The 24,406-nt window shown below is 30.8% G+C and overlaps 3 protein-coding genes across 12 annotated transcripts; 2 read left to right on the plus strand and 1 right to left on the minus strand.

Annotated features, from left to right (window-relative positions):
• The first annotated feature begins 1,312 nt into the window (after positions 1-1,312).
• LOC122721725 lies at positions 1,313-2,773 on the plus strand. The gene is made up of 2 exons (XM_043950312.1): positions 1,313-2,128; positions 2,735-2,773. The coding sequence occupies exons 1-2, from the start codon at positions 1,313-1,315 to the stop codon at positions 2,771-2,773; spliced, it is 855 nt and encodes a 284-aa protein (XP_043806247.1).
• Positions 2,774-4,312: 1,539 nt separating this feature from the next.
• On the plus strand, positions 4,313-8,940 carry LOC110626671 (outer envelope pore protein 37, chloroplastic). Its single transcript, XM_021772714.2, has 6 exons — positions 4,313-4,928; positions 5,908-5,997; positions 6,173-6,343; positions 6,661-6,755; positions 7,786-7,906; positions 8,692-8,940. Exons 1-6 carry the CDS (start codon positions 4,503-4,505, stop codon positions 8,824-8,826), a joined length of 1,038 nt encoding a protein of 345 aa, XP_021628406.1. The 5' UTR covers positions 4,313-4,502; the 3' UTR covers positions 8,827-8,940.
• Positions 8,941-10,896: 1,956 nt separating this feature from the next.
• Positions 10,897-20,691, minus strand: LOC110625450 (general transcription factor 3C polypeptide 5). 10 transcript variants are annotated; one of them, XM_021771084.2, is made up of 16 exons: positions 20,313-20,691; positions 19,984-20,224; positions 19,749-19,841; positions 19,560-19,650; positions 19,123-19,189; positions 18,801-18,843; positions 17,290-17,461; positions 17,074-17,172; positions 15,453-15,521; positions 14,400-14,538; positions 13,614-13,812; positions 12,765-12,785; positions 12,640-12,734; positions 12,512-12,551; positions 11,578-11,785; positions 10,897-11,446 (listed from the first exon to the last, which is right to left on the minus strand). In XM_021771084.2, the coding sequence occupies exons 1-15, from the start codon at positions 20,445-20,447 to the stop codon at positions 11,601-11,603; spliced, it is 1,689 nt and encodes a 562-aa protein (XP_021626776.1). In that variant the 5' UTR covers positions 20,448-20,691; the 3' UTR covers positions 10,897-11,446; positions 11,578-11,600. The 10 variants fall into 10 exon arrangements, with proteins under 10 accessions (XP_021626776.1, XP_021626784.1, XP_021626769.1 ...); XM_021771092.2 differs by having other exon boundaries at positions 11,578-11,764; positions 20,313-20,690; XM_021771077.2 differs by having other exon boundaries at positions 12,640-12,707; positions 12,738-12,785; positions 20,313-20,690.
• Positions 20,692-24,406: the final 3,715 nt, after the last annotated feature.

The following is a 24,406-nucleotide window of genomic DNA, read 5'->3' on the forward strand; positions in this document are numbered from 1 at the left end:
CTTTGGAACTCAAGCGTATCCTTCGCATGTATGAAAATGCATCTGGACAGGTGATAAACCTTCAGAAATCATCTATCTCCTTTAGTAGGTACACTCCTGTGGCTCTTCGGGACTCTGTATGCTCAGTACTTCAGGTTGAGGAGAAACCAGATTTTGAAAATTATTTAGGACTTCCTTCTCATGTTGGGAATAATAAGAGGGAAGTGTTCAGTTTTGTTAAGGATAGATTGTGGAAAAGGCTGAATTCTTGGAAGCATCGGGCACTGTCTCAAGCAGGTAAGGAGGTTCTCTTGAAAACAGTCCTCCAAGTTTTGCCAAACTATGTGATGAGCTTATTTTTACTTCCTCAGACTCTTTGTGATGAACTGCAACGCATGATGACTAGGTATTGGTGGAGTAAGGGGGCGGATCAAAATCGGGGTATTCATTGGCTGGGTTGGCACAGAATGGCAAAGCACAAATCTGATGGCGGGCTAGGTTTCAAAATTCTTCATACGTTTAACTTGGCCATGCTTGGGAAGCAGGGCTGGCACATTATCAACAGGCCTCAGTCCTTAGTGGCTCGTGTCCTTAAGGCCCGCTATTTTTCGACACAATCTTTCTTTGAAGCTCCTTTGGGAAGTAACCCTAGTTTTTTGTGGCGCAGCATATGGGAAACTCGGGGTCTAATTCGAGCTGGGGCTTACTGGAGGTAGGGGTGGGCATTCGGTCGGTTCGATTCAAAATCGAACCGAACTGAATAAACCGAAAATCGAATTTTTAGTGTTTATGAAAACCGAACCGATTTTGGTCAGAAACCGAATCGAATCGAATCGGTCTGATTCGGTTTGATTCGGTTCGGTTTAATCGATTTCGATTTTTAATAATTTTTTTATTTTTTACACTTTATTTTTAATATTTTAAAATTTAATTAAAATATTTTAATCTTAATATGATTTAATTTCTCTATATTATTGAAAAAACATATTATTATCACTAATCGGTTCGGTTCGGTTTTTTCTGATCAAAATCGAACTGAACCGAAATAACCGAAATTTCTAAAATTAAAAACCGAACCGAACCGAAATGTATAAAAAACCGAACCAAATTTTCAAATCGGTTCGGTTCGATCGGTTTTTTCGGTTTGAACCGAATACTACTCACCCCTAACTGGAGGATTGGGAATGGTCAGTCAGTTTCAGTCTGGGGGCAACCCTGGTTGAGAGAGCTGCCTGAGTCCCTGGTTTCCACAACCCCTCCTTTGAACTGTGCTAGAGTTGTTGTTTCAGATCTCATAATTAACCACAGATGGAACGAGAGTTTAATTGCACAGATGTTCAACGAAAGAGATAGAAGTTGTATTTTGAACATCCCTCTTAGTCTTTCATCGTGTTCTGATACATGGTGCTGGAAATTCGAGTCCAAAGGTCACTATTCGGTTAAGAGTGCATATAGGTTCCTGGTTGATGGCTTTCAACATAGGGAAGGGAGCGAGATATGGAAAAGGTTCTGGAAAGCTAAAGTTCCCCCAAAAGTGCTCAATTTCTGCTGGCGGGCTCTAGTTAATGTTGTCCCTTGTCTCTCGTCACTTCAGTCCAAGAGAGTCCCAGTTGATCCTTCATGCCCGTTGTGTCATGTAGCCCCTGAGAATGTCTTGCATATTCTGATTCAGTGCCCTTTTGCCCGCAACTGCTGGTTAAGCTCGCTGTTGGGTTGGCCTGCACCTTCTGCATCTTCTTTAAATGAGTGGTTTTCTTTAGCCTTCTCTTCTGCTTCTGTGGAAAATGCCTCCCTTATGCTAATGATCTCATGGGCTTTGTGGCAAAATAGGAACAATGTTGTATGGAAGGGCCAGGGTCAGACTGCGAGTGGTGTGTTCTTCATGGCTCTGAATTTTTTGCAGCAATGGAAAGCAGCCCGGGTCGTGTCCTCAGTAAGCACCATTGTCGACCCGGCTCGCCCGATCTGGTCTCCTCTGCCGCACGGTTGGATCAAGGCGAACATTGACGCCTCTTTAAGCTCGCAACGAGGTTCGGTAGGTTTCGGTTGTGTAATCCGGAAGGATGATGGGAGTTTTGTGGCTGCTAGAGCAGGCTCTTTTTATAGCCAGATGGATGCAAAGTGTGCTGAAACTATAGCATTCCGGGAAGTATTGAGCTGGATTAAAGAGTGTGGATGGGATCGAGTTCTTTTCGAATTGGATGCTCAGGTACTTGTGATGTCAGTTAATTATGTTTTGTTAGATGATTTATCGTCTTTTAACCTTTTGGTTCAAGATTGTAAACTGCTTCTATCTAGTTATGAGGAAGCAAAGTGTGTTTTTGTTCATAGATCTGCGAATGATGTCGCTAATGTTCTAGCAACATCGGCTCATTCTGAGTCAAGTCAAGGAGTTTGGATTGATATCCCTCCTCCTCATATTGTTTCTTTATTCTTTTTGAATTAATGAAGTTTTCTTGTTATTTCAAAAAAAAAATTTAAGATTTTTTTGTTATTTTATATATTGATTCAAATTTAAGATGTTTTGCTATTTTAATTTATAAATATAAATTTATATGATAGTAAAAGAAATTATTCAAACTTAATTTTAAAATTTAAATTTTTACAAATTTAATAAAAAAAGGGTTAATCATAACAAAAATTTTATATTATTAATTTTATTATAATTATACTCTATATTTTAAAATTTTATATTATTAATTTTATTACAATAATACTCTATATTTTTTTTATCAATTAAACTTTATTTGTGCAGTTAAAAATTAAGAAATTATCACGTTATTCATCGTATTAATATTATATTACCACGCCAAGTTAATAAAGTTTATAATTAATAAAAAAAATATTTTATTTTTATTATAATTCTATTCTATATTTTTATATTTTATCAATGAATTTCTGTCCATTTCATGTCTAATCAAATGGACTCTATTATTACTTATATAGTCGGAGACTTATGAAATTATCAATTTATCATTTTTTACCATTAAATATATTTAAAAATTATTATTTATATTATTTTTATTTTTATAAATAATTTTATAATAATAATTTATCTGAATTTTATTTTGACAAAAATTATTATCAACTGAATTTTCTTAAATATATTTAATATGCTTATTATTTATCATTATTTTTAACTATCATTGAGAAAATAATCTTATTAAATATATTAGTTATGAAATATTAAAAAATAATTTAAAATAATATTTAATATGATTTAATTTAAAAATATTAAAAATAATAAAATATTTTTTAAAATATTTTTTTAAATAATTATTATTTAAATAAATAACATTTTAATTTTAGAATTGAACACTTAAATTTCTATATTTTTATTTCGTCCAAATAAAAAATCTTTCCATCTTAAAATTTATTAAAAAAGAAAATCTTACCGTTCAAACAGACTACTTTTGAATTTTAAAATATTTATATCTTTTTTAATATATTTTGAAATGAAAAGACTTTCAATTTAAATAGAATAAAAATAAAAAATATAAATGTTCGATTTTAAAAATAGAGAGACTGATTCGTTAATTATACTAAAATTTAAAGATTAAAGTATAATTTATCCTTATTATTTTAACTGTATAATGTTAAATTATCTTTTTTTAAATGATATTAATATTTATTGTGAATTTTTTAAAATATATATATATATATAAATTAAATATTTAATTATTTAATTTGATTTGATTAAATAATTAAAAAAATATATAATTTATCTAAAATTATAAATTCGAGTCCATTTTTCTTCACCTAAAAAAATTACTAATAAAATAGATAATTATTAAAAAATTTATACTTTAAATTTTATTACAATTCTATTTTTAATTTTTAAATTATTATTAATTTTATTTTAAAATTTAATAAAGTGGTATTAACATAATTAATAACGCGATAATTTTATTAAATTTTAACGGATCTAATTTTATAAAATTTAAATTTAATTAATAAAAAATTATAATAAAATAAAATAATACACTCCATTAACTCTGAAAAAAGAAAAGCTACATCTTTATCTGTGTTTAAGATTAATAAATTAATGATAAACATATAAGTATTAATTATTATTTATAAATTAAGTAATATACACATATGTTTATTATATAATTTATTTTATAGCCGTTATACAATATATTATAAATTATTGTATTTATATATAAAATATTTAAAAAAATTAATGAAAATAACTATATAAATGGAGGGATTATACTTTTTCCTTTTTTTTTTAATAATACTTTTTGAAATTTGAATACAAAAAGAAATGGAATATTTAAAAAAATAACTGAAAATTTGAACATTTGAACTTGAAAAAAAATCGAAGTATCAGAGAAAATCTATCATCTAAATTTCCGCCTTAAACCCACGAATCCACTACCTGCCAAATCCAAAAATCTTCTCTCGTTCTCTCTCAAGCACACAAAGAGAAGAGAAAAGGAGAGAAAATTTGCACAAACAAACAAATTCAAGAAACGAGAGAGCAATTCATAGATAAACCCACCAACAAGCAACGCCAATCAATGGCTGAATCCCAACTAACGCTTTCGCTTCCTCCTCTGCCTAATCACATGGTCCCTCCAATCCCATCTGCAGATCCACCTCCTCCACTAGTTTACTCTCTCCAATCCCCACCGCCGTCCACTGCGCCGCCGCCTCCACCTCCTCCTCCTATATTCTTCAAAAGACCCTCGGCTAGGGTGACCTCTGAGTTTGACAGTGATAGCTCCTTATTCCTTCACAAGGTCTCATGTAAGTTGTTTGATAGTTTGGTTAAACTCAAGGTCTCTTTCCAGAACAACAACAAAGGAGAGATCTCTGATTCCCAGATTTCCTTTACTTCAAAACTCCTCTCAATTCACTATGATCCTGCAGAGCAAAATGCTCTTATCAAGGGCTCCTTTGATGTGGGTCCCAACTTGCAACTCAAGGCTGCCCATGATGTCAAGGTCCTCCTCTTGCCCCCCTCTCTCTCTCTCTCTGTGTCCTTCTTGCTAGATGGCAGACAATGTGGGTCTTGGTAGATTCTATAGGTTTGTGCTTGTAAAAGAGTTGAAACACGGGGATAATTTTGAATGTGATTAGCATAATATAGGCCAACTTATGAAATTATTGTGGATTTCTGTGAATCAAGGCCTCTATATTTCTGGGATATGGGCTTTGTGGTTTAAGAGTGTAATTCTAAAAGGAAGTTGATGCAATTCAAAATGTTAATTCTTCTTTCATATAGAAGATCGCTTCAAGGCTGATAACCTTGTTTACATTCATTTTGATGGCTAGCTTACGATTTTTTAGCTGCTTTCTGGTGTATTTATGGTTTCTTTACGCTTCCATCCAGTGGATTTAACCTTAATTGGATCTAAAATCGTTGTTTTACATTGGTCAAATTTTAAAGGTAGGATTTTTGGATCTTTTCTCATTATGGTTGACAAATGAATGGAATGGAATTAGATAATTTTCATGCCACTAAAATCAGAACTATCTAGTGTTTTCCTTCTTTGCATGTTAATTTGTTTAGTTTTTATACTTGGATTGTCCATATGGGCAGATTCTAAACCATTTGTTGTATAGAATGATTAGTCTTTTTAAAAAAAAATTGTCTCCCACTATGCTACGTTTATGGGGAAAATGAACGAGACCTGAAATTATAGGATTATTGTACTCAAATTGTAGAAAATTTTGTGCTTTCATTTTTCACTATGTTTTTTTGTCACTTACATTTGTAGTTCATATATTCTTGAAAGGGAGCTTCTTTGTGCTTAATTTGGTGTTTTTGCATTGCATTACTATTCTTAAGTGTTTCTCATGTAGTAGGAAATTTACTTCTGGAAAATTAAAGATCTTCTCTTGGTTTGGCATACGATTGTCCTTATATTATGCATGTAGAACACTGTTAATATATTTGGCATTGGCATATTTTTCCTTTAGGCTCAACGAGGAGAGGTGTCAATGGTTGCAAAGCTTGCTGATCCTGGCTATGCACTTGAGCTGTCATCTCCTGTTCCGACAATTGGTTTGGTAAGTATGATCATTGACATAAATGCAAATTTCTTTTGCTTAGATTCTTAATCCTGCAGAACATGGAATGCTTTTTTTTGTTGGGATAATGGATGAAATGAGATAATTTCTCCCCTCTAGCCCTCCCTCCCTCTTCTAGTTTTGTTAACCTTCATGGTTATCACAATTTTTGCAGCCTAGAGCAACCTTCAAATTCCCTATCGGTGAAGTTTCACTTGAGGAGAGAGAAGATGAAGAAGTGAAAAGAACATTGTCAATAGGTGGAATGGTCAAAGGCAAGATGCTGAATGGACTATGCGCTGCCCAGTTCAATGATGAAGATTTGAAATTAAGATATGCTTATAAGGTGGTTTCTTTTACTGCATTATAAAACATCATAATCTTCTATTATTTTATGTATTTTAAGTTGAGAGATTTGAAAGGAAGACCACCTCTTAGAGGAGGTTCAGCTACTAACATAACCAATTTTACTAGCATTCTCGTCATGAATGTTAACTGTTCTCTCTCTGGTTGCTGTTACCACATACTAACGTTTGACAAAATGAATAATCTATATGTTAAAAGGTGGCCTGAGTGATTGTGTTGGTAGAATTCTTCTTGGGTTGCTTGACATCTTTTATTTTCCTGTTGTCAATAATTGTTGAGATTGTGAAATATTTGCAGGATGAAGAACTTTCGTTCATCCCTAGCATTTCTTTGCCATCAAATGCTTTATCATTTGCATTGAAGCGTCGGATCAGTCCCAATAATAAGCTGAGGTTAGAAGATCCCCGTTACATTTAATATCTTTCCTTTTCAGTATTATGATTCATTGTTTGAAATTTACTATTTTAACAAGATACATTGCCTTGTCATGAATGAGTTGTGTTTTGGGATAATATGCACTTTGGATAGAAACATTAGGTAATAATAATCTCTAGAAGGCGGGGATGAGCAAAAGATGGGAGGTATGACTTTAAAATCAATATTGGCAAGAACAATGGCCATGAAATATTTGTAGGAAACTATCCAGTTAGTTTACTTTAATGATCTTGGAATTATCAATATGCAATTAGCAGTTAGAAGCAATACATAGATATTTTCCTCAGCATAAGTGGCAGAAGCATAGTTGGAGATGCAAATGCTAACAGGAGGATGAAACCATCTAAATTTTGACAGTAACTTGACTATGCTGAAATGTTCTTGAATTGCATCATTCTAGATGCATCCATATGCATCTAATGTTATAATGTTGATTTCATGACAGCAACTGGATTGCTGATTTAGTGCTATGCAATGATGCTAGGATTCAAGTATGAGTTTGGTCACAAGCAGGATTGCTGGAAATGGTCATCCCTTGCATATGGGAAGTCTAGCATCCAAGTATTATCCATGTTAGTGCTTGATGTTTAGGATAAAGGAAAAAATAAATGTCGTATATTTTACAGCGTCGAACGTCCATAAATGCATGTTGTTGTTTGTAACAAAACAAAAATCTCAAGATGGTTGATTGCCCACTTGTAAGAAGTCTGTGACCTATATTTACAATGCAAAGGAATGTTTACTGAAGTTATTTACTAGATTTTCTATTTAATGAATGTGCTAAAAGTGAAGTGCCAAACAACTCCAGAGGTAGAGAAATGGCAAAACATGCTTCAAGTTTTAGCTTGCTGTATGGATTGACGATTTTAGAACTTGTGATTTAAGATATCAAACATTGTAAAAATTTTATTATACCATTTTCTCTCTGCAACTATCATCTATTTTTAATTTGGTTTCTCATTTTTTTGGTTCATAAAAATGATCCAGCTATTGGTACAATTTTGATTCCAACAACTGGAGTGCTGTGTACAAACACACATATGGCAAGGATTACAAATTTAAAGCTGGCTATGATTCAGATGTGCGCCTAGGTTGGGCTTCGCTTTGGGTAAGTGATACTGTTTCCTCAACTTTCTTGCTTCTTGTCTTTGGCATTAAAAAATTTAACTGTTATTTGGTCAAATCAACTTTGTTGCCATCGTTATTATCATCATCTTATCAATTACACTCTTGAGAGATTTATGCTAATAAAAAACTGTAGTAAACTCTCACCCTCAATAATCTGGTTAGTTCAATGCATCCAACCAATTCAGGTCATATTTTCAACTTCGTTATAAAGATGTGGCGTGTGACAGTTCCTTCAAAGCTTAGAAGACAGGAAATTATCATGCAATTAATTGCATTGTAATTTTACAACTATATCATATCCTGTGGTTCAAACATAGTGCAGTCTTGAGGCTTTTTAGTAATCTTACTAGTTTCAACATGGATTTTGGATCGGGTACTCTTGTTTTTTTTTTTCTTTTTTGGGTAATCTTTGCTTTTCAACTGACATCAGAGAGCTTTTTAAATGGGTGGCTTAGATCATTCAAATCTCAATATATTTTGAATGTGGGCTAGAGTGATACACATGTTAAATTGTGTCGCATTTTGTGTCTGTGCAATGGAATTTCAAAATGAACACTGGCTAGAGTATCATGATACTGCATCTCAAGCTCTGGTAAACTTTATAGGATATCTTGGTACCTGGACATTCAAAGTTGAGTTGAAAACTCCTGTACTTTCTGCAACTGAGCTTTCGATAAGCTGTCATCGCAACTTTTCGGTGTATGAAGCTTAAAATTTTGATATTGATGTGAGTTTGTAACGCATAATGCTGTCATTCTTTCTTAGGTTGGAGATGAAGGAGGAAAGGCAAAGACAGCCCCGATGAAGATGAAAGTCCAATTTATGCTTCAAGTTCCACAAGATGATATCAGATCCTCAGCATTAATGTTTCGTGTTAAAAAGAGATGGGATATATTGTAGGTTAGTGATAGATGCTCTTTTCGCATACGTTGTCGGTTCGACATAAGAGTAGTTCTGAATGATATTCTAATGTAATGCATATTGCTACATAATGATAAAACATGGTTTTGATAAGTTTGTTGTTTTGGGAAAAAATAAAATTCATAATACCCGACTACTTTAGCAATTTAGGGGAAAAAATTGATCGAATTGAAATAATTTAAAATTTTAATTCGATTTTTTATTTATTTCGGTTCAGTTTAATTTTTAATTTTAAAAATTTTAATTCTTTTCATTTGATTTTGATTAGAAAAAAATTAAAAAAATTAAATTGAATTGATTAGCGATAATATGATATTATTTTTAATAATAGAGAAATTAAATATTAAAATATTTTAATTAAATTATAAAATATTAAAAATAATGAGTAAAAAATAAAAATTTATTAAAAATAAAAATCGATCGAATTAAATTAAATCATATTGATTTAATTTGATTTGATTTTGATCAAAATCGATTTGATTTAATTTTTAAAATATTTAATTTATTCAGTTTGATTTGATTTTAAATCGAATTAACCGAATATTTATGCAAATGTGGTGATAAGTTAGGGTGTTCATAATACCTGCTAAGAATTTTATTATAATTTAATTAATTTTTTTTAAAATATTAACTGAATGCTTTAATCATAACGGTTACAATATTATTTTTTTTAGAAAAAGGGTTGATGGAGAATGCTCACATTGGTCAGGGAAATGACACTTATTAACAAAACGATTAAAATATTTAAGATGCTCTTAAAAAAAATTGTTTATTCTTAAACATTTAAATTCTGACTTAGGATCAACAATTATAAAAAAATTAATATTTTTTCTTTATTTTAATTATTAAAAAATAAATAATAGCTGATTGTGTTTGCGAAACATAAATGAAATCCACTGTAAAGTAAAGGGTTATAATAAAATCATTTTACATAGAGGGTTTATATTATAATCCCCAATTACAACACTATACTAAAAAACACTTATAGATTTAGCCTGATTGTAAATATATCCGAGTAAATTTGAAAGATTTCATGTTCGAATCTCCATTCTCATTCCATTTTTTTTTTTTAAAAAAAACATGCCAAAAAGAAAGCATTTCGTGGTGGTTTATTGAATAGATCCCGAGACAAAAGGAGTTGAAGTGATTTAAGAGTTGTACGCTTGTAACGGATTTGAGTGACAGTTTAAAATTATTTATATTTGTTTTATTAAATAAAAAATTTTAAATTTATTTTTAAAATAAATTTTTTTATTCAAATTAGACCGGATGGATTTATAGACTATCTATTATTATTTATCAATTTTATTTTTATAGATAGTAGATGATAGTAAACGGTAAGTGGAGAAAATATATTAATTTTTAAATAAAATATAAGTATTTTTTATTTGGAGAATGATAAATTGATTTTTTTTATTTTATATAGTTTTTAGTAAGTTTATTTTATTATTTAAACGATTTTAATGGGTTGTATTTAGATTTTAGTTTAATTATAAATTAAATTTTTTTTTCATTTAAAAAACTTAAATAGTGAGAATTATTAAAATTATAATTTTTTTAATTTTTTTTATATTAATTTTTATCTACATGCGATACATTAGATAATTATAATATGCGGTTGGGTTTATATAAAAAAAATTAAAAATAAAAAATTAAAATTTATTTATTAATTAAAATTTTTTTTCTTTATTTATCGATCGTGGTTAGTATAATATGTAATTTTAGTTAAAATTGTAATTAGTCTTTTTAATTTTAATTTAATTTAAAAAAAAAATTCTGTCCGTATCGTCTTCAAATCCACTATGGACCAGACTGAACCTAAATATTAAAGTTCATGTTTTTTTACTCAGCCCGTTGTGAACCAGACCAAACCTAAATATTAAAGTCCATTATTTTGACTCAGCCCGTTTTAAAATCAAGTCTGTTATCTGTACAAGCCAGACCGAATCAGATCAAACAACCCATTTTGATTGCACTATCTAGGAGGGAATGGAGAAGCAATTTCAGGAGTGCTGTTTGCTTAAAAAAGCCTAGAAGAGACCTAAAATATCATAAGGAATAAGGAAATTTGAGTATTGGAGCGGTTGAATATTGATTATAGTAAATAAAAATTATAATAATATTATTTTACATACCACGATTATATTATAATTATTGGAGATTTAAGCCCATTGGCAATGAGAGCTTAGGAAGAGACATTGTTGCTCTCTCTTGGTAGAGGTAAGAGAGTGGGAGGAACAAAGGAGTTGATACAGAAAGGGAGAAATTTAATCACTAAACCAAATAAGAAAATATCAATCATCGTCAGATGATTCCATTCTAACATCAAATTGATAACTCTATGCTCCACACTCTTCCAAGGTCTGATCATGATATTAGATGATTCTGTTGTTTACTTTACTCCACCAAGTATAACAGCATATCAATCGAATCGTCACGTGCAATTTCCAGGATGGTAACTCATTGTCTGATCTTTCACGTTCATGAGTATTTTTTTTTGCAGCAAAGCATTTGTAATTCCAGCAGCCTGATGAGGCTGTTCCGGCCGTCTGGTGACAGGTTGTGCCTTTTGACTATCCGGGCAGCTATTGAAATTTTGATGAAAACATTTGAAATTTGACAAACCAGAATATGTAAGTTCAAACATGAAAATTTCAGATTCTTGTTAAGGACCTGCCATAAAAATTGATGATTCCAGAATGAATAGAGAAGAAGGGAGTAAAAGGCAACCTGTGTACACTGATGTGAGCATGTCAATCATCATCATCATCAGGGTTGCCACAATCATCATCTTGCTCATAAATCTGATATTCTCCATCACTAGTGTCAGCATCTTGTAATTGATCACCACTGCCATCCACTGGTTGAAAGCTATCAAAGAGCTCTTGCAGATAGCTTCTTGAGTTGTCCTCCAGATCTATACCCAGGTAATATAGGACTATACAAAAAATTTTGGATAGGGACAGACTTTGTCGGGGGAAAGAAAGACATAATCCAGAGATAATTAATACATCAATGTTTATATAATTAATAACAGAGAATTCCACTTGTTTATTCATGCAAAAGTAAAGGAAGAACAAGGAAATTTCCAGCAAGGCACCTTGTCTCACCCTCAAGATCTGGTCCTACTGTTAAAAGGATGAAAACAATTTAGAAGTTGCATCAAAAGCTGCAACAGCCATTAACTGATCTTTTAGTTCCGGTTGAATGATTATGGTAGAAGCTATGCATCGAGTCATGCATGAAAGAGGAGATTTTACCATAACCATGCATCAGATTTTAAAGACAATCCATGACTAACTTCAAAAACTATACCTTGAGGAAAAAATTTTCAAGTGACTAGTTGCAGGACAATTTGCAACATGCTTGGCAATTTTCTATTCCTCATTTCATTACATCCAACTTTCCTTGAGCCATACAATTATCCATCTGAAATTTTCTTTCTAAACAAGAAAGGCTTTCTAAATTTTTTACAATTTTTGAAGTTCTCACCAGCATTATTTGATGTTATGCTCAATTCTAATGTTCAGTTCAGTTTTCATTAATTCTAAAAGTCGTTTTATTTTGGTTTGGTTCAATTCAGTGCATACCAAAAACAGATTGCACACCCCCATGCACAACACAAACCTACAACAAACAAAGGATAAGTATGACGCAAGGATACATGAATGTGATTGGAATGAGGTTTCATCATCCTCACCAGCCTACAAACAAAAAGAGTTAACTCAAACATAAGCTATAAAGGAAAAAAAAAACATGAAACAGCAGAGGATTTTTTTTTTTTGTGCATACCAGATCCAGTTCTTCATATGCATCCAATTCCTCTTCAGGATCATCAACCTCAATGTCATCCATCTCACTTTCATCAACATTGTTTTGATTCTCATTTGCTTCATCAACATTGTTTTGATTCTCATTTGCTTCATCAACTATGACTTCTGCATTGAAAAAATTTTTTCCAAGAATTTTACCTTGAGTGCCTTTAGAGTTAAAGAATATGCAAGAAGTCAATTCAATTCATTTCTAATTGATTATTTTTCATGTTTGAAAGGTACATAATTGGAAAAATTCAACTCCTTCATATTAAGAAAAGTGCGTCATTTTGGAAGAAATGAATGTATTGTAGGAGCTCAATTCAGTTAACCTCAGCTCAACATAAAATCCCAAACATTGTTAACAAACTTAAATTTATCTTTCTGCAGATATAAATAAAACAGGAAGTGAATACGTTCAATTTACTTTCAATAGTTCCGAACCTAGTATTTAAATGAATTCTATCACTTCAATATATATTCCAAACATTTGAATTGAATTTTATTGAAAGAAATGAATTGAATTCTGCCAATAGAATTGTTTCAAATGTGGTCTCAATGAGAAAGCAAGCAGAAAATAAATTTAATGGTAATCCCATTATCTAGTAGCATTATTGCAGTAGGAATTGGTTAGGTAGGATGAAAAGTTGAACCAGCTTTTACAGAAAGTAGTAACTCAGGATATGATAACGAGTTGTTTCCCTCACCCCAACCCAAAAAGGAACACACAGCGGGAAGAAGAGTGCACACGGGAAACTAGCACATGCTAGAGTAACACATAGACAAGTATATAATCCATGATTTTGACAAAATGATGGACATGTTTGATATACTTGCTAGATTTGAGAGCATTCTATAACAATTCAAATGGCATAATGAATAGGCACAAGTACAGTTGATAAAAAGTAGACCATCAAATATCAACTACAAATCAGTGGGAGAAGCTGTTATAACCTTTACTAATTCGCTGTTGTTGTTGATCTGGTTTTAAGCCATCTTTAAAAATGCATGCCCTCTTTGACTTTTCAAAGTCTTCAGAAGTAGCTTTTAGCAGCTTAGCTGCACCAGGTTTTGGGTATACTGATAGGAACCTCACCATCACACGATGTCTGAAGCTATCATGAACATGCTGTGTGAACCATCCTGTTCCATACTGTCAAATAAAGAACATTAGCACAGAACTTTTATTGAACATAATGAAACAATAAAACCTACAATCAATGGTATACTGCTACTCAACTAAATCTTTATCACAGTCTGGCTGGGGACATCACATACATGACAAAAGGAAAGCGTGTATTTTTAAATTTGGTCTCATCAGGTAAAGTTCATTGCAGTTAAGAAAAGCAAAAAATTTAAACCATGCATATTCAAGGAATCTATAATAAAACTATTTTGATGGAAACCATTTGCTAGTATTAGGAACACAACTCTGCAAACTACCTTACATCGTGAAATTTTACCAAGTGCAAAGGCATTTGCACACTGCCACACCTTTGTTGACTCCAAAAAATACTTTAGCAATTCTCCTTAATAATACAAGGGTCTGGACATGTTACTAGTAGATTGGAAGAGATGGGTGGAAAAGTGACAATGGAAAAACCTAAGGGGCAAAAACTGTAAGAGGGAGAGACTGAGAGAGCATGCAAATGTATACATACATATAATCCATCAACACATTTTCATAAATAAGGACATACAGAAACCTTAATACATGATATCAAAAACCCCAACACTCACAGTGCAAGTGGTTTGCTTTGGAGGTTTTCTTATCTCTTGTTGAATGTAATCATCATCAAGTTCAGATAGTTGCAATGATGTTTGGAATTTGTAAGGGAAAACTTGAAATTTGCATAAATCCTCCCATTTCTGCTTCAAGCTGCAGAATCACATGCACAAAAACAGCAGTATTTTGACTAAGTTGCAATATGCTACAAGAAAACATTCCATAAAAAGTTACATTGAGGACATCATATGATTTGATTCATGAAAATAATAAGATAGCAAATGCTCTTGGTTAGATAATATAATGAGCAAATTTCATATTATCATGTGGAGAATACTATCACGACAATGACCTAACACGACATTGTTGAGGAAACAAGGGTGCCAGTTGCAAGAAACCAGATATTTCAACAGAGTTTTATCCTTGCATTATAGCTGAAGCTGGGTGACATCTCATCCTTGAAGCATGATAGCTTGCAGGTTAGGCTATCAACTGGTATTTAAATTCAAATTTATTCAGCAACAAGTTATGGTTGAATTTGACGCTGCAAAAACTCAAATTCTGTACTTGCTGTATTTTCTGATCCGGTTAATGAGAAAAGGGGGGGGGGGGGGGTGAATCAGAAAGAAAAAGAAGTCTCAGCTTCATGTTAGAATTCCTTAGATATATATACAAGTGTCCCATTAGCACCACACTTGGTATTGAATTCCATCTCGAAATCCAAAATTAACACAATTGTTGGCATATAATTTAATGAAAAACAAATTGCTCACCAATTACAAGCATCGATATTTACAGGAGCAAACAAACGAGCACTAGAACTTTGAAATATCACTCCTATAACTGGTATAAATACTTAGAGAATTGGACTCCCACAGAACATCTTGAGGACTAAGATTTTCCTGCTGAACTCATTCCAAATGGTTTGCCTAATGACTTACTACCTTATGAGATATCTAGTTTAAAATTTTGACATTTCTGTGGAACTACATCTAAACAATCAAAACAATCAAATAGCAAATTATAAGATTTAAATTTCCATGGTAAAAGCTATTAAAAGTACTAACCTATTAGCAGCATTAGCATCAGAATTGCTTCTTAAGGAAGGTGGTACTCGAAAGTCAATTCTCTGATATCTGACAAGGAAAACAATGGAGATATAAGCTAAAATCCAGTACAGAGTCCTTATCACTTCAATTTAGACAAAATGTTTCAATATGCATCGTCATATAAATTAGCAATAATTTGGCATCTGAGATTTATGCTAAATGTCCCATATTTATTAGGTACACAGATAACGTGCCCCTCATAAAGACTTGAGCAATCCTCTTGAGCTAGCTTTTAGGATTGAGTAGGCCCATATTTATTTTCTTATCATGCTATTGAAGTCTTCCCAACCGATGTTGAGCCAGTCATAAGTGTTTTACTTTCCAAGTTTTAGCTCTAGGCATGATGGGGTGTGTGAAATATCACCACATAAGTTAGATATGTGACTGGTGCGCACCTCATAAAGACTCGGCCGATCCTCCCCCTTGAGTTAGCTAATCAAGCAGTTCTATTAATTTCCACAAAGATCAATTAAATTGTTAAGCAAGAATATTAAACTAATAGTTCCTAGTTATTTCTCATATAACTGGTGTGCAGCAATCAATTAGTTCCCAATTTCCAAAAGATTAAAACTCTTGGTGGTTATGATATAAGCTTAACAGTTACCAACAGAACCGTAGCTGAAGTACATGATGGGTTACACCAGCACATAGTGATAACCACCACCATCATAATTATTATTTGTAACACAAATTGGCAAGGCTTTTTAGAGAAATAATTTTCAACTCTATTCAGTGGTCAGCCTAAAGAAGGACATGAAAATATAAGGAATTGCTCATGATATAGTAACTCTAGCAGCACTTAATGCACCTAACAGCATCCATGAATGAAATTGCATATGCTTCATCCTATCTCACATCAATAGTCTACCATCTTAAGGCACAACTAAGAAATACGAAGAATGCACTTAAACAAGGGCTATGAAAAAATTCTAACATTTGGTCCAATCTAGAATTGAAGTGTATCCTTTAATTTTATCAGATATATATGCAACATTTCATATACTCAAATTTGGATGAGAACATGCCAGAACTCCAAATTGCAGGACACATATTTTATCTATATCAATTTCACAGAAGCAAATTTAAAGGAGAGGGAAGGGTAGAGAGAGAAGACAAAAAGAGGTTCAGATATTTTCCCTTATTTATTTATGAATGTCATATGCATAAATATATCATAAGTATATTCGGATCCTATGCATAAATACATCCTATAAAAAATTAAAAATACTTATTCTTTTATGATAGAATATATAGCATTCATGATTTGGAAGATTTAGCATATGTCCTTCCAAGTTTGACTACAATTAACAACAATGTGAAAAGTTGTGTGTTAATTGACAAGATTTAAGAAATTTGCTATTGTTGTAAATTGGGCTAGAAGTTTGGAATTTTTTTTAACATTATCCCTTTCTACATGATATCTAGAAAATTTTGTAGATCCAAAACCCAAGGCAGTCAATAAACATTTCCAGAAGAAAGCGAACCAGTGCATTGTGTGTAATTTAAGGCCAATGAAATATTCATACAAAAGCAAACAGGAGAGGAAGATGATTAAGAAAATTTATAGAAGAGCTCTCACATGCGAGACTCAGGATCTTTACGGGGATCATATCCTTTTTTGATCCAGAATCTGAGAAATGGTCCACCTGAAAAGTAGTATGCAACTGCAAGCAGAAGTCTGCAAGATGAACAGATGAAATGTGATTATTACATACATGGGTCATTCCAGAAACACGCTTACAAAAGTACAAAAAACTATGCCAACCTATAGGAGAGCAATTTCTAGAAAGAATACCTTCTAAGTGTCTGATGGGTAAATTTCAAGTTTTTATCAAGTAAGCGGTCAGTCAGTGCATCCTTGGGCCATATTGGTCGCTCCTCAAACAGATCAGATACTGCCATCTGCCACCCCCACAGATCTGTGCCCTGTATTATATTTGCCTTCCAATTTATCTCTTTAGGAATCTGTATGAAAGCTAAGTGCAACTGAACGAAAAGAACAAAACTCTCTTGGACACATGTCAAGATTTTTCAAGTAATTTCCATGTTATGCATGTAAATAATCTTCATGTTATGCAGTCTGTTTACAATCTTCTTTACCTTCGGCAAAAAGAAAAAAACTTATTGACAATGGGTTTCAGTTTTATTTGCTATTAACAAAGTTGAATAGTGAGAAGGATCCATATTCCATATAGCCGATCCAAACTAGTTTCGGTTAAGGCTTAGCCGTTGTTGTTGTTACTATGAATGAAACTAATATAGTCCAGAACTCTCCTAACAGAGCTACCTGTCTAGACATTAAAATGATGGAGCACAGATATATAGGTTCTAAATAAAAGAAACAAGCCATGGCCTGAAGAGGTAATATTTGTACTCACAAAACAGAAACAACTGTTAAAACTAAAGAATTCTCTGGGATGCAATTTTATTGCCATAAGTAGCCCATGCCATCTGTTTGAGAACAAAAATTATTAGTTCTCACCACTATCATCAGACACCACCTTTACGTTATAAATTTCCGAAGCTCTCAAGTTGCATGTTGCTGCTATCGCTCAAAATCCTAACTATTCACCAGCCAACTAAATCAATTCTATTATTGCCACGTTTATTTAATCCCTAAGACTACCAATAAAGGGATAAGCAATCTTTAGTGAACATGCAAAAATGAGCAAGATAACTAAATTAGTTGGACATACTTGCAACTGGATTCTCTGCTACCAAATGATAGTTTTCAGGAGTTGGATCATGTTAAAAGGTCAATAGGTTAGACCACATGCTACAAGAAACAGCTACTGCTTATATGTATACTTTAGCTGGTTCCCAACACAAATCGATTCTACATAAAAGTACTAAGGGATCAAGGAAATAATTCACCATCCACCCTTGTGAAAAATTTTACATTTAAAAGGATTTGATTGATGCTAAAAAAAAAGCCTCAATTTTTCTCTAATTATGCCTAGACTACACATCAAAAATAACTGGTCAGAAATGCAGAAGTCATCCAAGCAGGATGCTCTCATTTTTGTATAAAAGCCAATGCAACAAATTCAATATGCTGTAGAGCTTCTATTGGAAGTAACGAAAAATTGGTATTATCATTAAAATCTGGGTTGGTCATACTGCTATAGTAAACTTTTCAGGGTGAAGGGTATAAAATGCATGAGGAAAAGCTGTTACAATAGTCTACCATGAGGATCAACATACAAAGAGGATATAAGCAGAATTCAGATAGAGTAAAATGTAAAAAGAAGATATAAGCAGAAATGAAATAAATAGCTCATTAAACAAATGAAATAATCAGGATATCTTTAATGTTAAAATCAATAGCAAGGGCAGGCTCTAGGTTCATCTGCAAAAGAGAAAGCAAGAAAGTTGTTAGTTTGAACAGAATGTATCACTGGAAGAACTGCAAAGATCTACTGGAAAGACAATGAACAATGTATTAATTTCAGAACAAGGTCTAAGTTATCTTAATTGAATTTTTTATGGGAGGAAATTTACAAATTTCTCCCTTTAGTTATGAATAAACTAAATTCGAATGCGGTACAATTATTAATAGCTTCAAAAGATAAACCAACAGTGGCTACCATTTGAACACAAATTGAATTTAAACTTATTTAGCCAATACCTCAACATGGCTCTCTACAGCTTCTTCTTGTTTCTTTTTTGAACTTGCAATGGCTGGTGGTTTCAACCTGAGAAGCATAGCAAATATCACAATCAGTGAAAAGAATGAAAATGTCAAACTTACAGATAAAAAAAAAAAGATCTAGCATCTGAAAGCTCCAGACTGAACAATTATATAGATCCCTTCTAACCCCCCTTTTTTTCTACCTTCTACTTGGCAGGCTGAGTTTATGGATAATCATTCCATAAATTCAGGCTACAAAGTCAGTTGCATTGTAAGGTACATGTCAATATTATTATTAATCAATCTCTCAATTCAGAGTCTAATGAAGCTTTGATATTTTCATGATACAAAATGCATCAGGCACCCTAACAAAAATCATAGAAAATACAAAATATAAGCATATGCTCGAGCTATAAACACTAAGAGCTTCTTACACTAAATTCACAGGAAAATCCTTGGTCGTAAAAAGTGGAGGCAATAGAATCATCACATCCTCCTGATCAAAATCCATGAGGCCAGCCTTTTCTGAAAAACAGAACAAACAGTTAACTACTAACTCAACCATTTTTTCTCCTGTTTCAATCTTATTCCAGGTGCTGGATAAGGAACACAAAAGCTTTTACCAAAGTGTGGTTCCTCCATTTCTGTCCAATTCCTCTTTTTCCTCCTGGCAGCATCAGCATGAACTGCAACAACATGCTGGTAGTCCACCATTCCTTTATAAAATTCCAAAAGCAAAGGGGGAAAAACCCAAAAAAACAAGCACAAAGATTCAATCTTTTATTACTTAGTTCAATGCCTGTTGAAAATAACAAATAAAAAATAAGAAAAAGGAAAAAAGAATTAGTCTTTTCTAACCATCAAAATGATAAGCCTCAGGAATCCGAGCAACAATATCAGCACAAACTTCTGTCTCAACACATGATTCAGCTTCTGACTTATTGGCCGAATTGGGTGAATTAATGGAAGAACTTGACTTCTTTTTAGATATTTTCAACAACAGATTACTACAGGCACGAAGCTCTCCAAATGTAGGATGTGAATAAGGATCCTCCGGCCGGAAAAAGAGCTCCAACTTGTTCGATTGCGAGCTACGAGCCTGCAAGTTCAACACTAAGTTGTAATACCCGATAAATCCCAGAAGGAGAGATAAGGATAACGATAAAGTGTAGTGATTGGAGAAATACCTTAAGAATTGCTTGGGTGCCTCCAAGAGTTTGAATGGCGCGAGACATGGAAGAAGGATATCCAGGGTAATGCACCGCGAATGCCTCATTGCCTGGTATAATTCCAGACACTTTTCCATCTTTTATCACTCCCATGTTATAGATACTGCCACGTGCACTGTGAGAAGGGCGGTGAGCAACCTCGGAAGCCACCGGGGAGGGCCGTTACAGTGAAAAAGAAAAGGGAGGAGGAGAAGGAGCTTAGCTCAGGTGGGTGTTGAACTATTTATGAATCGATGATGGAGGAAGTGGCGTTCCTGAGAGAAACTCAAGACGGTAACAATCTGTCTTCTGCCGCGAAGAGGGAAAGAGAACAGGGAGAGAAAAGACTATAAGAGCCGAATTACACAATCCCCGTTGGACTTGGAAACGGATAAAAGAAGGTTGATTATGTATTTTCACGAGATAATGACAAAAAACTCGGTACATATTTTTGAAATTGAACTCGATTGTTATATGGTTCATTAATTAAATTTTATAGTTTTATATTTATTTTAATTATATGTTCTTGTTAATTTTTTATTAATAATTAATAAAATTATCACATTATTTTATTATGTTAATAAAATTTAAAATATAATTAATTAAAATTTAATCTATAAATTTTTAATATTTCGAGTGTAATTATAATTTTTTTAAATATTTATTTTAAAATTAAAATTGATAATATTAAAAAATAATTTATAATATTATTATAATTTTTTTAATTTTATCATTAAATTTATTTTAATTTAATTCTGAATTAATTTTTTTTTTTTAAAAAATTGCAGGTCATAATAATGATTATTATATTTTAAAAAATATATAATTAATAATATAGTTGAAAGTAAAAAAATATTATTTTAAAAAATATATTAAAAAATAGTTATAACTATTTTATTATTTTATATTCTAAAAAAAATTCAAAATATAGTTTTAAATTAATTTTATATTTCACATTATGAAATCTTGTTGATCATCAACTTTTTTAAATTATAATAACAATAATTAATATGGATTAAAAGAATTAAGATATGGATTAATTTTGAATTAAATTGATACACTAAATTATTAATAAAATTTAAAAATTTATAATAATAATGTAAATTATTCTTTTAATATTATAAATTTTAATTTTAAAAAAATAATAAAAAAATTATAATTTTTAAAAAAATTATAAGTACACCTTAAATTTTATATGTTTACTAATTAAACTTTGATTTTTTTAAATTATAACAAATTATATTCTAAATTTTGTTGGTGTAGCATAATGATATAAGAATAATGTGTCAATGATGTGGTAATTCTATTAATTTATAATAAAAATTTTAATTAGAGTGCTAATTGAAAAGAGACTAATAATAAATAAACAGAATAATTAATTAATATATTTTTAAAATTTTATAAACTTTTTAATATATTTTTTAAAATTAAAAAATTAACTAACAATTTTCTTCTATATAGTAATTTTTTTTAATTTAAATATAAAAATACTAAAAAGGAAAAAGTACATTTTAATACTTTCTACTTTTGATTTTAGTCTAAAAGCTTAAACATTTGTTTGGTTGTTAAAAAGGGTAAATAGCTACCCGTGATAAGTTTTATTGATGTGATATGATGTTGTCGTTTCCATTTAATATCATAATGATATTATTTTCATTTACTGACAGGACACCACGTAGCATATAATATAATATTTTATTTAGAAAATGATGTGTAATTTTTATCATGGGCGGAGGGAAGATACCATAAGGGCACATGCCGTACCGGCGATCGAAAAATACTTTGAATGGGGATGAAGGTGTCGCAGCGGCGTAGCCAATGGTGCAGCAGCAGCGCAGCCGATGGTGCCACAGCGGCGCAGCCGGTGTCCTACCAAAAAGAAACTCATGACTCCGTCACTGATTTTTATGGATGATATGACATTACATAACATGCTAAATTGATATAATATGTAATTTTTGTGGATGATGGAACATTACATGACATGCTAAATTACCTTAAAATAATGACATGGTATTTTACATATATTAAGTATTATCTATTATGATATTAATATTATGTCTTCCTTTTAAGTATAAAAATTTTAAAGTTTGCTTTATAGTATTTTTGTGACTCAATAATTTCATATTTTTTTAAAAAATCTAACTTTTTCTTTTTCTCTTCATTAAACTTAATTTTTTATTTTTCTTTTCTGATCGAAGAGGATCTGCATCAATTGACTATCGAATCGGCTCATCCCGTTAAAAGTCAGGATAGCCGAAAATAATGATCGTTCTGTGTTAAAACTGCCGAGAACTCGACAATCTTTAGACAATTAATGCATTGAAAAATTTTTTTATTAATTACAAGTCGGACATCTTATTTATCGTATAGAATTTTTTTCGTAATTTTTTACATTTTGATGATTGCTTCTCAATAAATAAACAATGATTGGAATGAGACATTTTGTTAATATGGAAGAGTCATGTGTCTGTCTCTGTGGTTGGCTTTTTTTCAAATTTTATTGATTCAGTTGTTTCGGAAGATCATGTTCAATGGAAGTTTAATAGTTATTATGAGTTTTCGAAATCACAACGACGGTATCAGTCTTGAAATCTTATTCGAGTTTTATCTTATAGAAGCTCTCTTTCATGACTTTGTTCGGAAAACTTTAATAATTTATGTTCGAGAGATGAAAAAGAAAGAGGAACATCTTGGCCAAATTATCTTATGCAGGAATTTCAACAGGCATTTGAGGAGCATTTTTGTTAAATTATCTTATATAGGGGTTTAATTTTGAATGGTTGTAATTTTTTGTTAGACTCTAGAATTAATATTTCTATTAGATAAATTCGTCGTAATGCTACTTTAACTACTCATACTTTGTCTAAAGAATTTATTAGATATAATCGTTTTTCTATTTGAAATGATATTTATATTTATTTGATGAAATTTTATTAATACAGTAAATAGTTTTACTTAAAAAAATTATAAAAATTTAAAATTATACATCTTGAATTATTTATACAAATGTAAAATCCCTAAATGTTAAAAAGTCTTAAAATTTCAAAATATATGATTTTTTTATTAAAAAAGGAAATTAATGAATATAAATATATACATGTAAATAAAGGAAGTAGAGTTTTAATAATATTTTATTTAAATTAAAAGAATTGACTAATTTAAAAATTCGATTTGATTTTTTATTTATTTCAATTTAATTTTTAATTTAAAATTTTTTATTATTTCAATTGAGCTCTATTTTAATAAAAAAATAAAAAATTGAATTGAATTAATTAGTAATAATAGTATATTATTTTTAATAATATAGAAATTAAATTAAAATTAAAATTAAAATATTTTAATTAAACTTTTAAATACTAAAAATAAAATAAAAAAAATAAAAAAAATATTAAAAAGTCAAACCGCACTAACAAATGAAATTACATGTCCTATTTTACAATAAAAAAATTTAGATTTTGAATGCTAAAGTTGTAAAAATATAAGGCATTAAAGTATATTTTTTATTAAAAAAATAGAGAAACAAAATTATTATATGACCCAAACACTTCGATTCCATTGGTTATTTGTTTTTTGAAAAATAAATCAAATTGAAAATTAATTCTTTTTATAAAAAAAATTAAAAACTGAATTGAGTTGTGTAGATAAATTAAACAAACCAAAAAATAAAATAAAATGAGTTAATTCAGTACGAACTGATTTAGTTGAAAATTATATTTTAATCTAATTTAATTTAAAAAGAAAATATTGCATTCAATGGAATCGAAATAAACCAGTGTGAATCATAGTATAAAAGAAGTTTTCAAATAAGAATGCAATTTAAATAATTAATATTATTAATAATATTAATAATTTATTTTATTAGGTAAATTAAATTATTACATTATTATATTCTATTATCTCTTATCAAGTTAAAAATACATAAATTTTGTGTTTATGGTTTTATATTGTTGTAATATAGTAATATTTACTTTATATTTGCTAGTATAAAATTTTAATTCTAAGTTTATTTATTGCATATAATTAAAAATTATTATTTAAAACTTTAAATTATTTTCTAAAAATATTTAAAT

Source organism: Manihot esculenta, chromosome 1, assembly GCF_001659605.2.
Source record: "Manihot esculenta cultivar AM560-2 chromosome 1, M.esculenta_v8, whole genome shotgun sequence".
NCBI lineage: Eukaryota > Viridiplantae > Streptophyta > Magnoliopsida > Malpighiales > Euphorbiaceae > Manihot > Manihot esculenta.

Coding starts and splice junctions, on each gene's coding strand:
- LOC110625450 (XM_021771047.2), bottom strand. CDS start 20,447: ATGGGAGTGATAAAAGATGGAAAAGTGTCTGGAATTATACCAGGCAAT. Junction 19,842..19,983: donor TGAGGCTTATCATTTTGATG/GTTAGAAAAGAC, acceptor AATTTTATAAAG/GAATGGTGGACTACCAGCAT. Junction 18,844..19,122: donor CTGTAGAGAGCCATGTTGAG/GTATTGGCTAAA, acceptor TCTCTTTTGCAG/ATGAACCTAGAGCCTGCCCT.
- LOC122721725 (XM_043950312.1), top strand. CDS start 1,313: ATGTTCAACGAAAGAGATAGAAGTTGTATTTTGAACATCCCTCTTAGT. Junction 2,129..2,734: donor AAACTATAGCATTCCGGGAA/GTATTGAGCTGG, acceptor TTATTTGTGCAG/TTAAAAATTAAGAAATTATC.
- LOC110626671 (XM_021772714.2), top strand. CDS start 4,503: ATGGCTGAATCCCAACTAACGCTTTCGCTTCCTCCTCTGCCTAATCAC. Junction 6,344..6,660: donor AATTAAGATATGCTTATAAG/GTGGTTTCTTTT, acceptor AAATATTTGCAG/GATGAAGAACTTTCGTTCAT. Junction 6,756..7,785: donor AGTCCCAATAATAAGCTGAG/GTTAGAAGATCC, acceptor AAAATGATCCAG/CTATTGGTACAATTTTGATT.